General features: G+C 26.5%; 2 protein-coding genes and 1 non-coding gene across 4 annotated transcripts; 2 read left to right on the top strand and 1 right to left on the bottom strand.

Annotated features, from left to right (window-relative positions):
* Nucleotides 1-2,412: 2,412 nt before the first annotated feature.
* Nucleotides 2,413-2,484, top strand: TRNAP-AGG. Its single transcript has one exon. It is a non-coding gene; the product is annotated as a tRNA-Pro (tRNA).
* Nucleotides 2,485-5,854: 3,370 nt separating this feature from the next.
* Nucleotides 5,855-8,216, top strand: LOC100571557 (protein phosphatase 1 regulatory subunit 14C; the record flags this gene model as incomplete). The annotated part of the gene is given in 3 exon segments (XM_003246847.4): nucleotides 5,855-5,953; nucleotides 6,035-6,073; nucleotides 6,447-8,216. Coding segments are annotated over 3 exon segments (180 nt in total), but the record flags the coding sequence as incomplete, so codon positions are not given.
* An 898-nt stretch (nucleotides 8,217-9,114) lies between these two features.
* On the bottom strand, nucleotides 9,115-12,286 carry LOC100163294 (myosin light polypeptide 6-like). Of its 2 annotated transcripts, NM_001162689.1 has the most exon segments (5): nucleotides 9,115-9,831; nucleotides 10,119-10,283; nucleotides 11,443-11,583; nucleotides 11,939-11,966; nucleotides 12,120-12,286. In NM_001162689.1, coding segments are annotated over 5 exon segments (453 nt in total). In that variant the 5' UTR covers nucleotides 12,132-12,286; the 3' UTR covers nucleotides 9,115-9,724.
* Between the last annotated feature and the right edge of the window lie 3,487 nt (nucleotides 12,287-15,773).

Here is a 15,773-nt window from a genome sequence, read left to right as displayed (position 1 = left end):
TTGATGGAAATAAATAAAGGTACCGGTTCCAAATAATTTCGGTACCAAAAAATATAATAATTTCAAATAGTCATCCAGAATGTGGGTGTAATTGAGGTTGGGTTAGATTAATTGAAGTATTAGTAATATTAGAAAACTCATAATATATCAATGCCAAATCCGTTGTTACAATTACCAGTAGTTTTTCATAAATTACTAGTCAAAAACTTTGTTAATACACACAAATTCCGCTTTTTAAGTTTAATTATATTTTAAGTCAATATCATCATAGATACATAGGTTATACACAAAACCGTAATACCTTTAAATATGATAAATAAAATTATTTTATTTTCGAACCTAAAAGTACCTTTTTAATTTAAAAATTCAGGTTCGGTTCCGGTACTTTATTATATTAAAATAAAGGTTTCGGTTCCGGTTCCGGTTCTTAATATTTTAAAGGTTCCGGTTCCAGAACCGGTTCTTTTAGGTTCGGTTCCAGTCCCTGCATTAAACGCTAATGACGTCGTGGTAACATTCTTGGTGTCGCACAAATTAACAGAATGACCCCCAGCCATAAGACATATACATGTCAAAAAAAATACGTTATAACATTGATATATTTAATTTGCGAGTTTTCGTTAGGTATTGTTGTATTGTGTTTTTTAAATCCTTAGTTGACAAACATTTTTTCGTTTTTATTAATAAATATTTAGTGAAAATTATAAAATATAACATATTTGTATTAATGAATATTGTGAGTAAATAAAAAAGCGCATATTTTAGTCCCGTGCACGAAATTAATAACTAAAACCGTTTGAAAATGAATCGGTATTAATTTTTATTGTTATACAAATTTAAACGTCAGGCCTGTACACTAAACTTTTTTACAAACCCTTGTAAAATAAAAGTTTTGATTATTCTTGTTTTACATTTTTAATATGTTTGACTTAACAATCATTTTATTGTACATAAATAAGTAAAAACCTAAAAAATGTAAAATGTCTCGAAAAATGCTTTTATGCTCGTATGATACCTACTTAATTATGAATTATGATATTGTATGCAATATGCATTAAATTTGATATTACTACCAAATACAAATTGGAAATAACCATATTATAAAGATTTAATATTATATCAAATATTTGTTTGTGATTGTCTTGTAAAACATTTTTAAACTGTTCGTTTATGATTTTCTGTGCATAATAATTTTGTATAATCGTTGAATATATATTTAAAACATACTTGGCACAAGACAAGACTCAATTAATATTAAATTAAAAAAGTTGTAAAGTTGTTTTCAAAATAATCTACTTGGAAGTATTTATAAAACCATGTAGGTTTTAAAATTAAAAATATAATTTGCGAATAAAAAAAACTTATAACTCTGTAACATATGACAAAACTAAATAATAAAAATATTGCAGAAATATTGATATTTTGTAAGTGCTGTATGCCAACATGGATAGTAAAAAAAACTATTATTATTATTAAACAAAATGTTGGAATTAAAAAAAATGTATCACCGGATATGTTGTAATTTTTCAATCACATTCCGTTATTAGTTGAGTTGAAGTTTATAACTTTCAATAGTTTTTATAATATTTATAGCGTTTTATCAGTTGGATTTGAGTGATATTAACGCCCACGTATATTTTTAAAACTGTTCACAAAATCACAACAACGTTCCCTGGCAAACGGAAAATCGATCTAACCTATTTGAATGCATCATAAAATAGTTTTTAGTTATGGAGTTTTCCTAGGAGTTTTCTGTTTAACTCTTCACTCCGGTACAGTGTTACGGTGTGTATTTAATACTTTGGTAACTATAGAGGGATCAATTAATTTAGGTACTTTTTGATTGTTGTAAACTTATAAACAACGGCAATACAATTAAAAAAAATTAAAAACCAATATTATAAATATTATAAACTATTAACTAATATTCTGACTTCAACCTCAAAAATGACGATTTTATAACTGGTCTGCAAACAGATTATGAGTTAGGTAAGACGATAACCTTTGCAGTGCTTAAAATAAAATTCGGGGGGAGGGTGAACCCCATCATCCTACATCTACCACATTTTCCCAATAACACATGATTTTCCATTATAAGGTAAGAAACTATAAGAAGTAAGAACATTAAAACTATAGTGTATAGCTAATGTCCTTTACTCATTAGCCAATGACCCTAGTGTAAGATATCTTATAAGTTATGATAAACTCCACTGGTCATTAACTCTTCCGATAATATCAAAATAAATTATATTATCTACATTTTATGTTGGTATACACATGGTATACACCATATTCCGGTATTATTATTTATTAAATAATGCTATTAGGCAGGCTACGGTAGGTTGGATAGTAGCCAAAGAAAATTCATATTTATATATTATATAGGCTGATTAAGTTCATTGCAAGAGAAGCGGCTCGTTGGTCTAGGGGTATGATTTTCGCTTAGGGTGCGAGAGGTCCCGGGTTCAAATCCCGGACGAGCCCGTTAAAATTTTGCATTTTTTTTCATTCATTCTTAAGACACGTAATATCACATAATTATATAATATTATTATTATTATTATTATATTATATTATCTTTTCTATGCGTGGGTCCACAATTTTATTATATCATGATCATCTAAGATTTATATTTTTTTTCAATTTATATATTGATACATTTTTTTCTTCACATTAAAAAACATTGAAAATGTTAAGAAGATTCCTCTTCTGTAGTTGTTCTAAATTTCTAATATCTAAACTAAAGTATGGATCACAATTTTTTTAATGAATGTTTGAAGTTTAAATTTTAACGATGTTAGATAATTTAGAAAAGAGTAACAATTTTAATTAATTAAATATACTGATATGGATATTATGTAGTATGTATATGGCTATAACGGTCTAGAAACATAAAAGATAAAACCATTGATCCTAGATTATAATCGACCTTCTATTAAAGACAGGAATGTGTATCGGTACTTATATGCATTTAATATTGAGGATGAATTTAAAAATCTAAAATATTTACATTTCAATTAAATGGTCTCACTCTTTCCAATTAACCAATATCATTTGTAGTGTATGGGTCCCAGATTATTGATATAATAAGTTTATTTATTTATTTATTTATTGAAATTTATTGAAATTTAATTCAAAATAATATTAACCTTAGAGACTTGAAACGTTTCCACCAACACTAATTTTAGAATTTACTTAATGAAGGGCTGGCGTTAAGTAATATTTGTGATAATGTAAGATTATTGTTGATGAAACACTAAAATTGTAGACTTCATAATTAAGGTCAACTGAACAAAGTTTTTGTCAACTGCACTTGAAATTTATAATTCTTCTCACTAAGAACATTTACATTCACCTATCTCAATTTTAAATTCTAAAATAATTTGCAAATCTAAATAACAAATAAAAATATAGGTAGTATGATAAAAAATAAAGAAGATGTATAGGTACCTACCTAAACTGTTAAAGTAATCAATTTTTCTATTTATTATGTAACAATATAATTTAAGTCATAAATGTATTGTATTTAATAATTGAAAAAGAGTACCTAGGAAGTAAGAGATAAGTAAGAGTAGCACTAATTGTAGTCAAAATGTGAAGGAATAGATTGAGATGGTTTTGTCATATAATGAGGACACGTCATTCGGTGGCAATGAAAGTGACTATGAAAATTAATGTATAATGAAAGATTGAGAGAGGAAGACCAAAAAAGAAATGGATTGACAGAATAGAGAATTCAGTGGCGCCAAACCTATAATCCAAGAGGGGCACTCTTTTTTCGGTGGGTGGAGGTCTGTGGGTATCCCCCTGACCCTATAAAATAAGTAGAAATGGTCATCATATTATATATAAAAAGTATGCACTTAAATATCAATATCACTTTAACTATTATTAGATTGTAATTATTTATTATATCTTGCTCCATGTGGGATTTTATCCTGCAAGTGCACTTGTTTCGTAGTAGTTCACATATTTAATTTTACAATACATAGTTTTTCTTATTAATTTGTAATATTGATATAAACCTTTGAATGGCCCGATTATACAAATGTGTTTCATTGAGTGAAAGGTTATCACAGACCCTTAACTCGCCCACCACTTTATAACTATGCAGGCTGAATTACAGTAATCTATGAAAGGTGGGCAAGTTAATGAAAATAATTAACTTAAGTTAAGAGGATACAAGATTGATAAGTTAACAGTTAACAAATTATAAATTTAACTCGATAACTTAAAAGTTAATATAGAAAAAAATATTAACTTAACTCAGTTTAAAAAAATTTAATCTTTTTTTTTTAAAGTTAATATGTAAATCACATAAAGAGTGAATGTGTCTTTTTAGTTTCTAATTTATAAATTATAAAAAACAATTTCATTGAACTTTTATCATAATGCACACTGTATACCATTTTACTCTTACTTTACTATTATTTACTAATTTATTCTATACTCATCTCAAATTAATAATTTAACAAATATATTTTTTTCTATCGTATAGCAATTGAATGTTATGATATATGAAGATGAGTACATGACCTTCATACATATTATAAGTTATAATACATTAAAACATAACAATTGTCAATTTGTAATTTAAAATTATTAATTTTATTAAAAACATTTATAATTGCAACTTGCATAATATATAATTGACAACTTAATAAAATATATTAATATACACAAAATTATGTTATCAAGAAAAATAACAGAAATGCTTGTGTTTTTGTATTGGATTATTTTTATTTTATACTGATATAGTAATAACTACGTAAAAACAAAAAATTTCAAAATGTTTTTAACTTGGATGGATTTTTTAAAATCAACTGAGAAAAGCTAAGTTTTTCAACTGTAAATTAAACTAGTTCGCATGTTAAAAACGGTATTATGCAATAATAAATATACCTCCACGTCCACCAAACTTCTTATTTATAAAAGTCTACTCAAACCAATGTGGACGTACGGTCTGCAGTTATGGGGTAGTGCAAAAAAAACAAACGTAAACAAAATTCAAGCATTCCAAAACATTGTTCTAAGGAAACTAACAAATGCTCCTCCCTACGTCTCAAATTTTTCCCTTCATTCAGACCTAAAACTAAAAACAATAGCAGAGGAATCCAAATGTTTCTATAAAAGATTCTACAACCACCTAAATACTCATTCGAATCCACTTATCAAAAAATTGGCCTCCGCTACCATACCTGGTAATCCCCCAAGACGCCTAAAGCGCAAGTGGTGTCGTGATCTGTTATAGTTATAAAAAAAAAAAAAGTAATTTATTTAAGTAATTAATTAATAATCCTCAGAAAGTGTCATCAATGGGTGACTCCTTTCATCAAATTATTTTCCTGTTATATTACTCTTAGCATATATTCCTATTGTATTTAGAATACAGATTGTATATTACTTGTAAAAATAAAAGAAAAAAAAAAAAAAAAATTAAACTAGTTAAGTAGTAAAAAACTTTTTAACTTAACTTTAACTTTTTAACTAGTTAATGCCCACCTTTGGATCCATTCAATGGTTTTTGGGTGTTTTAAAAGTTTAAGATTTTATTATTAAGAATTAAATTAAGAATTATTTTCAGTTGTAAACTATATCAAAATGTTTTAATTTACTTAGTATTATTAAACTTTTTTTTATTTCCTTCATTAATTTCTATTACTCAATTACTTCTTATACATACTGTATTTCCAAATTTGAAATATAATTTTTGCATTATTTTGTTTAATTGTTCTTATCAGTAGAATGTTGGTGTACCGTATACTTCCAGGCTACGTGTAGTCTTAATGATTTACGGACATTGTCTGTTATAAATTATAATATATAAAAATTATAAATTTATGTCTTATTTCAGAGAGACCCAGCAGTCGAAGGAATAGAGTGTGAAGTGGAAGTTGATATAGACGATCTATTAGATATGGATGACGATCGTCAGCGTACACTATTTCTTCAAGTAATAAATAATTATTATATATTCAATGTAATAACAAATACATTATTTTATTTACTAAAAATGAACAATATTTATTTTCAGAAACTCTTGTCATCAGCCAAATCTAAGGAAAATATCAAAGTATGTAAAATGTAATTAGTTTACAGTATACATCATATAGAACTACATTAATGATACTTGATGATAAATTTTTTTTAGTTTGATAAGTTTTAATTATGCGATTGTAAAGAAATATAAGTAGAAAAACTTAAACACAACTCTTAGTTCTTACGTGTATGAGTATTGAGTATTAATACTATATTTAAAATATTAGTTTGTTTGATTTATTGAATTTTTTAATTGTTTGTATATATACATATTATTTATATAATATTCTACTTGTGATTTTTAATCAATTTGGTTTTGCATATTTTATAAAATAAAAAGGTTCAGTTTCCAATACCTTAAGTAACTACGTATTTAATAATGGATTTTATTGAATTATTTGTTAAAGGAATTCATTGAGAGATTACTTGAAAAGATTAAAACATTATAGATGATAACAGGCGGAATACAACTATAATTATTCATCCGCCGCGCTAGCTCTTAACTGCCAAGCAAGAAATGTCAAACCTTGCCAATTAAATAGCATTGCATGCATTTTGGAGAACATATTTTTACTAGAAAATTATAACAAAAAGTACCGTCCAGATTTAAAATAAGTAGGTTTGAATATTGCATCCTAATGAGAAATTACATAAAATAATATCTTTATTATATGTATGTTCTTTATTCAAACCAAACTGTTTGTTTAGTGTTTTTATTCAATTGGTTAAAAGAAATTTGTTGTATTATTTTTCATTATGTTTCAACATTACTATTGATGTATGTACAATATGGTTGTATGTGGTAGGGGCTTTTTAGATTAAGTTCTGGACATTTTCATCTATTTTGGTAAAATGTTAATTATCCACTTACATAAATATTATTCAGCTACAATCCAGTGAATACATATATTTATTAATAACAAGTTTGGTTTATATAAAATTATATTGTATACTAATGATTAAGTACCTACTTGTTTTTCAAGTATATGTTTTTAACTTAAATTAATGATATGCATTCACATTCTCAGTTCTTAAGACTGATCTTTTTATTGCAAACAAAAATGTAATATTTATTTATTAATTAAAAGTATATTATCAATTAAAATGCACATTTTTACTTATGAGGACGCTACCCATACATTTGTTGTCTCCATCTTACTCACTCATGACATACCAAATTGTCTTTCACTAGTTTCAATAGTGTGCTGTTAGTTTTGATACTAGAGTGAACTGACCTATTATAAAACTTTTAGGTCAAAACATTATCTGTGCTTAAGTGTTGCCAATTTTTCAACATTTTCATTTTCAAGCAAGATTAGGGTATGTGAAATATCAAAAATAAAAAATGCTCATCTCGCTTGAAAATTAAAATAGCGAATAAAAACTAACACTTAAGCACAGATAAAGTTATTATCTAAAAATTTGATAATAGGTCAAATCACTCTAATATAAAAACTAACTGCACACTATTAAATATAGTAAACAAAAAATTGGTATGGCATACGTGTGTAAGACGGAGACAACAAATGCATGGCTATCCTCTTAATAGTATAGAAATAGTAAAAGTAAAAAAATTAACTATTTTAGTTGAAAAATACATTTATGATATTTCAATTGAAAAGTATTATTTTATATTCTTATGAATATTTGTTGTTTCATTTTTCTATATAGTATATTTTTCTTTTATCTATATGGAAAAAGATAACTTCAGCAAAGCCCAACTGTAAAATTAATATTATGCATAAATTATGAACTATTAAGCTTATAAAATATAATTTAAACTAAATTTAATTTTGCATCTGTATATTGTTTGCCTGTTATTTTTTTTTTAATATTTAAAAGTGATATTTTTGTTCTTGTTCAAATACTATATTCATAATATTATAATCATTACGAATATCCATTTACGCTAAACAGTACTTCTTAGCGGCTATCAATTTTTGTCAAACTCAGCAGACAATTATCCTTTCAATGGACATTTATTATTGCTATTCATGGCAATAATCCCATCTGTCATCACCTTGTGCAGAAATGAGCATCCAAGAATTCCTCTTTCGTAAATGGAGTATTGTTTGTAAATTATTTTTAATTTAATTTGTTTTTAATTTGAAAAAAAGGATGTATTTTTACTATTTTAGCTGTTATAAAAATACATAAATAAATAATTAGCATACAAATGTATTCATTTTTTATTTCTTATCAAGTGAAACATAAGAATTCAAGTTGTAAATTCCTGTTATGCCTCATGCCAACAGTACAAAGGAGTGTTGAAAACACTTGTTGAATACTTCTCCGATTCAAAATATTTTATATACTCTAGGGTTCTTGAGGACGTATCATGCCAAAATTGTAGAAAATATGCATTTACATATAATGCCCCTAATATAACTAAACTAAAATTATTTAAAATCGCTTTAAAAATTCTGGGTTTATTATATTTTAAGTTTTAACAATTTACAATTTTGTTGTTTATGTTGAGTAACCAAACATCTCCTATTTGCTACCTTACTTTCACAAATTTTAGTAAACAAAAAAAAAACTGCTATCTATGATTGTACAGTCGTACTATATCTAAATTGATCAACTCTTAACAGCTTAAACTTTAAAGAAATAATGTTAACTATCAAAATGTAATAATTACTTAATATAAAATGTGAAAATGCATAAATATGCTACTACTAAACATAACTTTTTGTCAAATATGCATTTGACACAGGGCTTTGTACCCAAATCACTTATTCGGGTATTGGGTACTGAATGTACTTAGGTTTTTCAACACCAAAATGGTTTTGGTTTTTCAACACCAAAAATAGAAAATGTATACAAATATTTAGGTAATAAAAATAGTTATTATTCGAGTTAATATTGGTAATCTAGGTTGTTCAATAGTCCAGGAAAACATAATTTGTTATAGTTATTTTCATTCAATATTTTTTTTTAAATTATTATTGTTTAATTATAAATTGTATTTATGGTTCAGTTGTTGATACCAAAATAGACCATACAATACACATCAACATTATATATTATAGGTTCAAGTTATAATTTGGGTGCAAGACTAAAAAATGGCAAATATAAAGTTTTGTTACTAAGTTTATTATTTTTCTTTGAACAATATACTACAGCAACAATTAAAGAATATTCAAATGCAGTAAATCACAAAACTTGTATATAACATATTTTTAAATATATGTTTGGGCCTAATATTTTATAACTGTTTTTGCAAAAATTTCTCGAATTGGTACTTTATATAAATGTAATTAATATTTATGATATTTTATTATAAACAGAATTAAATCTATTTTAATTAATTCTTGATTAATGAATAACAAGTCATTTCAAATTCATGATTAATATTTATTTTGATTAGTAAACATACACAATAAAAAATAATTTCATAAAAATAAAAACAATAAATAAAAAATATATTAATATTCCAATTTGACCAATAAATATATTAGTTCATTGGATTGGAAAAAATATTGTTTTTATGGAATGTGTAAGATAACAAAATAATTATTTAACTTACAAACAATAGCAATGTTAAAGTTGGAATTATAAAAAAAGTATAGGTATTAATAAATGTATAAATTTTTCAAAGTATATAAATGAATGTTAATGTTTAAATACTGGTAAAATAGTAAAATATATTGGAATTTTTCCAATTATTTAATAATACAATATATTAACCTGACATAACCATGTTAATAAATTCCTCATAGAGAACATTTCCTTGAGAATCTTCTTGTCCGGCCAATAATTGTTCAACTTCATCGTCTGTCAATTTTTCACCTGGTTCATAACAGAGTATTTATAACATAAAATTACTTCATTGAATGTACAGACAACCCCTAAAAAAGTTATATACTCAATTTGGAGGAAAAAACAGAGTGACCAACTTATCTTCCTATATAGGTTTCTCCCTAAAGATTAAAGAGTATCTAAATAATATAACTCTATACCATAGAAGTAGTATTTATGTGTATTTATAGTTATATCTTAACTAATAATAACAAATATTACTAGCCCCCCTCGGCTAAATCTGTATGTTAATAAATAATAATACAAAATTAAAATACCTAGACTCGTGAGAAGATGCCGAAGTTCTGCAGATGATATATATCCATTACCATCTTTATCAAAATGGCGTAATCCTTCGTTGAAATCTTCAGCAGTATTAGATGATCGATTTTTTGAAATTGCTTGATAAATCGGTAGAAATACTTCAAATGTTATCCTTTCATCTGTAAAAAAATAAAATATCTATATTACTCCAGCCTTCAGATATTCATAATAATCTAACATAAAACTAAACTATACTCCGTCTAACAAGAGAATACGCTAATTCAGTACATCGCTATGCAACACTCAACTATATTGAAACCAGTCTTTATGGCAGAATAGCATATTTTGTTGAGCGGATTCTTCACTGGACAGAATACTTATACAGGTAATATAAGTGTAAATTAAATGTAGTAAAATTAAGAATCGTACAATATAAGTACCTATTCATTTTTAAATTATACTGCCACATTTTATAGAATGTTTTCAAAACAAATAGATATTTCTGGGAGAAAAAATATCTTCTGAATATGATTGTGATAATATAATAACAATTTTTAATAAAACATTTACCTGAATCAAACTTTAAGTTAAAAACATTTGTATTTTTTATATTTTAATTTTAAAATGAAATGATGGATTTTTGTAATTGTAATATGTTTAAAATTAAAATCTCTAAAAAAAAACAAAAATATTCTTATCTTTAAGTTTGATAGGAAATAGGTCAAGTCAATTTAAGCCAATACAAAGACTTACAGCACAAATTTGGAACCGCTGAATGCTAATTTTTTTATGATGTACGTTTGTAAGACAGGCAACACAAGCGGATGTAGCGATCTTTTTTAATATAATTATATAGTTAAATAAAAAATTTTGCTTCTGGCTACTATTTTAAATCTCAGATGCCCATGAATACGTGACCACACCTATAGCTGTAAGTGAATATTGGGTCATTTTTTAAATATTTAAACCTAAGATGAATAAATTCTCTTCTATTATACCGATTCCCATGTAGAATCTGTAAGAAGTTTGTCCCAACCTGTTAATTATTGATTCTTGATTTTAAACTGCAAAAACAAGTTTTTATTACCAACTATTTATCCAGATTGTTTGGGAATCAATTAAAAAATGCATTGATTATTATTTTACCCTCAAGAATCAACTATTGAAGAATCAAGGAATGGTCATTAGGGTGGTATCCCAAACTAAAACATACCTATTGAAAGCTACCAAATAAAATGTATCATATTTTAAATCCTTCAATTTTCATACTTCAATTTATGTAGGTGAGTAAAACATGTTTTTATTCTTAAAGCTGTACAACATGAAAATAAATTTTACCTGCTTTGTGTTGTTGAGTAAATTTATTGACATCAGATTCAGTTGGGTTTTGACCTAATGCTCGTAGAGCATTGCCAATTTGTGATATATGTATTTTGTTATCGCCTCGAATATCAAATAATTGAAATGCTTCCTGCATTTCTGAAAATAAAATCCATTTACATTAGTATAAAAGTGTAAAATAAAATGATTTATAATTATTACCATCCATTGAAGTTATAACTTTTACAGTATCATAATTATAAGAATACATTTTAGATAATATTTTAGAAAAAGTTATATTATTATAAAGTTACTCTCGACCACATACTAGAGTATTACACTATGATGTCTGTTGTACTAAATAAATACACTCACTCTTTTTTAACCTTGTCAAACAAATTTCTATTAGCTATGAAGACGGGTTTCACATTAGAACCAAATAAGGTAATGAGATTGTAGTCAATACCTTAGCTGTACTACATTCATAATTCAATAATATACAGAGTGTACTTACCAGACAGATGTTCATCCGAATAAGACGCCTGTGGGCAAATTAATTAAAACTAAATTAATACATTGAATAAACTAAAGAATATATTTGTATATTGATGTACAAATATATTATATTTTATGCATGTTATTAGTTTTGAAGGTACAGTGTTTTTTATTATTATTAAAGAAATTATAACTCTTACCGTTTTACTCATGGTTTTAGTTGTTTGATTTTATTATTTGAATTTATACTATTAATGTTAATAATAGTGGAACTAGTGATGAACGAGAAAATAATAATTCTGATTCGTAAATTCTAAGATTTTGTCATTAGTTGATTAGTCAATCATGATTCATTACTTGAGATTCTATGGAATTTTAATAAAAATAACAGTGACATTAGTCAGTTATTACAATGATAACACATATACATCAAACAGTATATCCATATGTGTAATAAATATTTACTTTTTATTGATCGTATTGTGTGACATGTGATATTTTAATATTTATAGTTCATTTTATTTTTAATCAAAGAAATTCTTAGTCAAAATATAGATTGTAATAAATTTAGCCAGTTAAATCCACACTTCACATGAATAATAAAAAATAAATGCTCGATTATAACCTAAACAAGTGGTTCTCAATCGGTGTACCGCGAACTGCCCTTAAATATGATGAATTCATAGACCTTGGGTGGGATTGAGTATTTGAGTGGTCTCAGCCCCCCCGCCAAAAAAAAAAAATAAAGTTGTGGGATCTGTGTTATTGTTATATAATATATTGGTATGTGTGCGTATAATGTATATTGTTTAGTTTATAGATCTTAAGATCTACCTACATGCTACATAGGCGTAGCGTGATGAATTTTTTTGAGGGGCTCTTTTTTTGTGGTATGTCGGAACTTCTTGCGTATTACTTCGCATAAGGGCCATAGGCGCAACTAGAGGGGTACTTGGGGGTGCTTCGGCACCTCCCAAACTTTAATTTAGTACCCCCAGTTCAAAAACACCAACAATTGAAAAATCATATGAAAAAAATAGTTTTTTTAGCTTTGCGTGGCGTTATTTTTTTATTTCTTCGTTTTTTAGAAACACAAATTATTTTTGTAATTATTATAGGTACCTATATCAAATATTAGAATAAATTTAGGATTCATCAAAATTTTCAAAATTTTCAAAAAAATGTTCAGTTAGAAATTTATAAAAGTTTTTCCTTTCCTAGCTAACATTATAAATGTTGATCGAAGAGTCTTCGCAATTGGTCCAACCTTAAACAAAAAAAAAAGAACTGGAAAGCATCATACATTTTTTATGAGCATTTGAATCTAAAATGTGTACAACATTCAATTTTCAATTTTCATCAGTAAACTAATGAATTTTCATCTATCAATTTTTGATATATTGTTGTAATTTAAATACGAATAATCTTAGTTACTTTAAATTTTTACTAAATGTTAAAAATAAAATTTTCCTTACATGGTAAAATGTTAAAACAATTTTGACTCTTTTTGAGCTATTTATAACTATGAGAAATTTTTCAAATATTTTTAGTTATTTTTCAGTTAGAAATTCAAAAAAATGTTCTTTTTATGGCTAAGATTAAAAATGTTAATAAAAGATTTCACAAGAGTTTTTCTGCCTATAAAAAAACATATACTTAAATGGAACATTAATTTTTTATGAGCGTTTGAACTTATAATTATTACGATATTCGATATTCAGCGGTACCAAATCGAATTCCCGCATTAATCTATTTTTTAGATTTTGTTGTATTTCCAAAATGAATAATCGTAGACTCTTAAAATGTTCACCAAATATTTATATTAGCATTTTCTATACATCTTTATTTCTTTAAACAATTTCGACTCTTTATGAACTATTTATAGCCATGAGAAAAATTTTCAAATTGAATTCAAATATAACACATCCATTACAACGACATGTTCAACAACTACTATACAGCAAAGCGGTATCCACTTGACCACATTATTTATCCATTTATACTTCCAGGTTACCTACTATTTTATCACCTAAATAATATTATATACCTTATGTATTTATCAGGTATATTATATTGTTGATTTACTTAAATATTAGTGTCCTTATGTGTTTACGGTCCATTTAGGAATGGTTATAACATTATACAATTGAAGTATGCTATTTGGGGGTGTGGGGGTGTAGCCCCCTCGAGTCTGCATTATCTACATAATTTTAGCACCCCCAGTGTTTGGACTCTAGTTGCGCCTATGATAAGGATTAAGGGTTTTAGGGAATAAGCCCTCCCAAAAATGTCCATGGCCCCCAAACATTTCCTACATTTTGTCTTAAGTTTATTCAATATTATGAAAATAAGGCTTTAGCCCCTCAAATCCCAAACGCTATTTGTGCCTATGGGTAGGTACCTACTTTGTATGAATTGCAGAATTAAAAATCCTCGGAATCCGTGTTATTACATGATTTTTCAATGAAAGTGAATGGATAAATACTTTTAAAACGTTAAATAAATACATCATTATGACATTATTATTCATAACATTATAACCTATATGGTTGGTAGCTTCATGTAAATTACTTTTATTGGAGACACGCCCCCCCCCCCTCAAGTCGTGAGATGTTCTGTTTTTGCTAATAGATAAATACATTTTATAAATTTTGTTAATTTTTAAAATCGTTATTCAAGACTAAAAATTGTTCACACAAAAAATTTGAAAATTTTCCAAACACTAAAATACTAAGATAAAATTATTTTTATTAAAACAAATTACAATATTTAGGTACTTATATACAAGATGATTATTTAAAAATGCTCATCCCCATTTTCCTTTTAATAGTACCTAACCTTTTATTAGTCCTTTATGAATTATTAAATTATAATATTATATAATTATATATTCAATTATTGATTATTGACTAGAACATCGAAAACACGAGAGATTCAAGTGGCGGGCGTCAACCAAACCTGACTGACGGGGGGAATATTTTCTAAGCTGGGGCCAACTAGACCAGTGCCTTGCAAATTTATAAAAAAAAAACAATAATACTGAGTATCCACTATATTCTAAACAAATTTAAATATTATCAGTAGGGCCCGGAATTTCATGACCTATAAACATAAAAAAATGACCACAAAATTACCAAAACATCATTATGTTTACATATTATACTATTACATAATGATTATTTTTAAAAATATACGTTTTATACAATTCATTATTCATAAATCGTAACTATTAAAGATGCATAAACGTTCTGTAACGACTTACAGATCTGTAAGTGCGTTAATAGCTCTGTAAATAAAATTAGGTGTTGCTTGAACGCTCGGTAAAGTTACCGGCTCTGTAAATTATCGGCTATCCGACCTGTAAACTGCAGATAGGATTTTGCATCTGTAACTACTTACAGATCGGTAATATTATTAGAATGATAAGAATAACACATGGTTTATTATGGTTTAATTTATTTGGTAACCACGGTCCACGGTTATCAATAATTTAATATTTATTTATGCAACACTATAGCATAGTTTACATATAGTTTACACGATCATTAAAACTTTACAGGGCCGGTAAATTACAGAGCCGGTAATAAATGTACAGACTGTTCTTTATGCAACCCGGCCTAAACATTTTTAATCTCGAAGGAGCCTTCAAAAATATTTTTTTGCAGTTTGAAATAAGTAGATCGACTTTTGGAAAATTTTTTCTGATTGACCAGGCCTAAAATAGTATCGGCCTGTTTATTAAATAATCGTAGATTGTGACAACAAACGATAAAGATAATGAACGTCGGTAATCAATAAGCTTATGGAAACATAGAATGTAAGAATAACGTGTAACTTAAACAAAAAAAATGCAA

Source organism: Acyrthosiphon pisum, chromosome A1, assembly GCF_005508785.2.
Source record: "Acyrthosiphon pisum isolate AL4f chromosome A1, pea_aphid_22Mar2018_4r6ur, whole genome shotgun sequence".
NCBI lineage: Eukaryota > Metazoa > Arthropoda > Insecta > Hemiptera > Aphididae > Acyrthosiphon > Acyrthosiphon pisum.
This window is presented reverse-complemented; position numbering and strand designations above follow the sequence as displayed.

Coding starts and splice junctions, on each gene's coding strand:
- LOC100163294 (XM_029486058.1), bottom strand. CDS start 11,695: ATGTATTCTTATAATTATGATACTGTAAAAGTTATAACTTCAATGGAT. Junction 11,584..11,646: donor AGTTATAACTTCAATGGATG/GTAATAATTATA, acceptor TTTTATTTTCAG/AAATGCAGGAAGCATTTCAA. Junction 9,832..10,118: donor GCATCTTCTCACGAGTCTAG/GTATTTTAATTT, acceptor GTTATGAACCAG/GTGAAAAATTGACAGACGAT.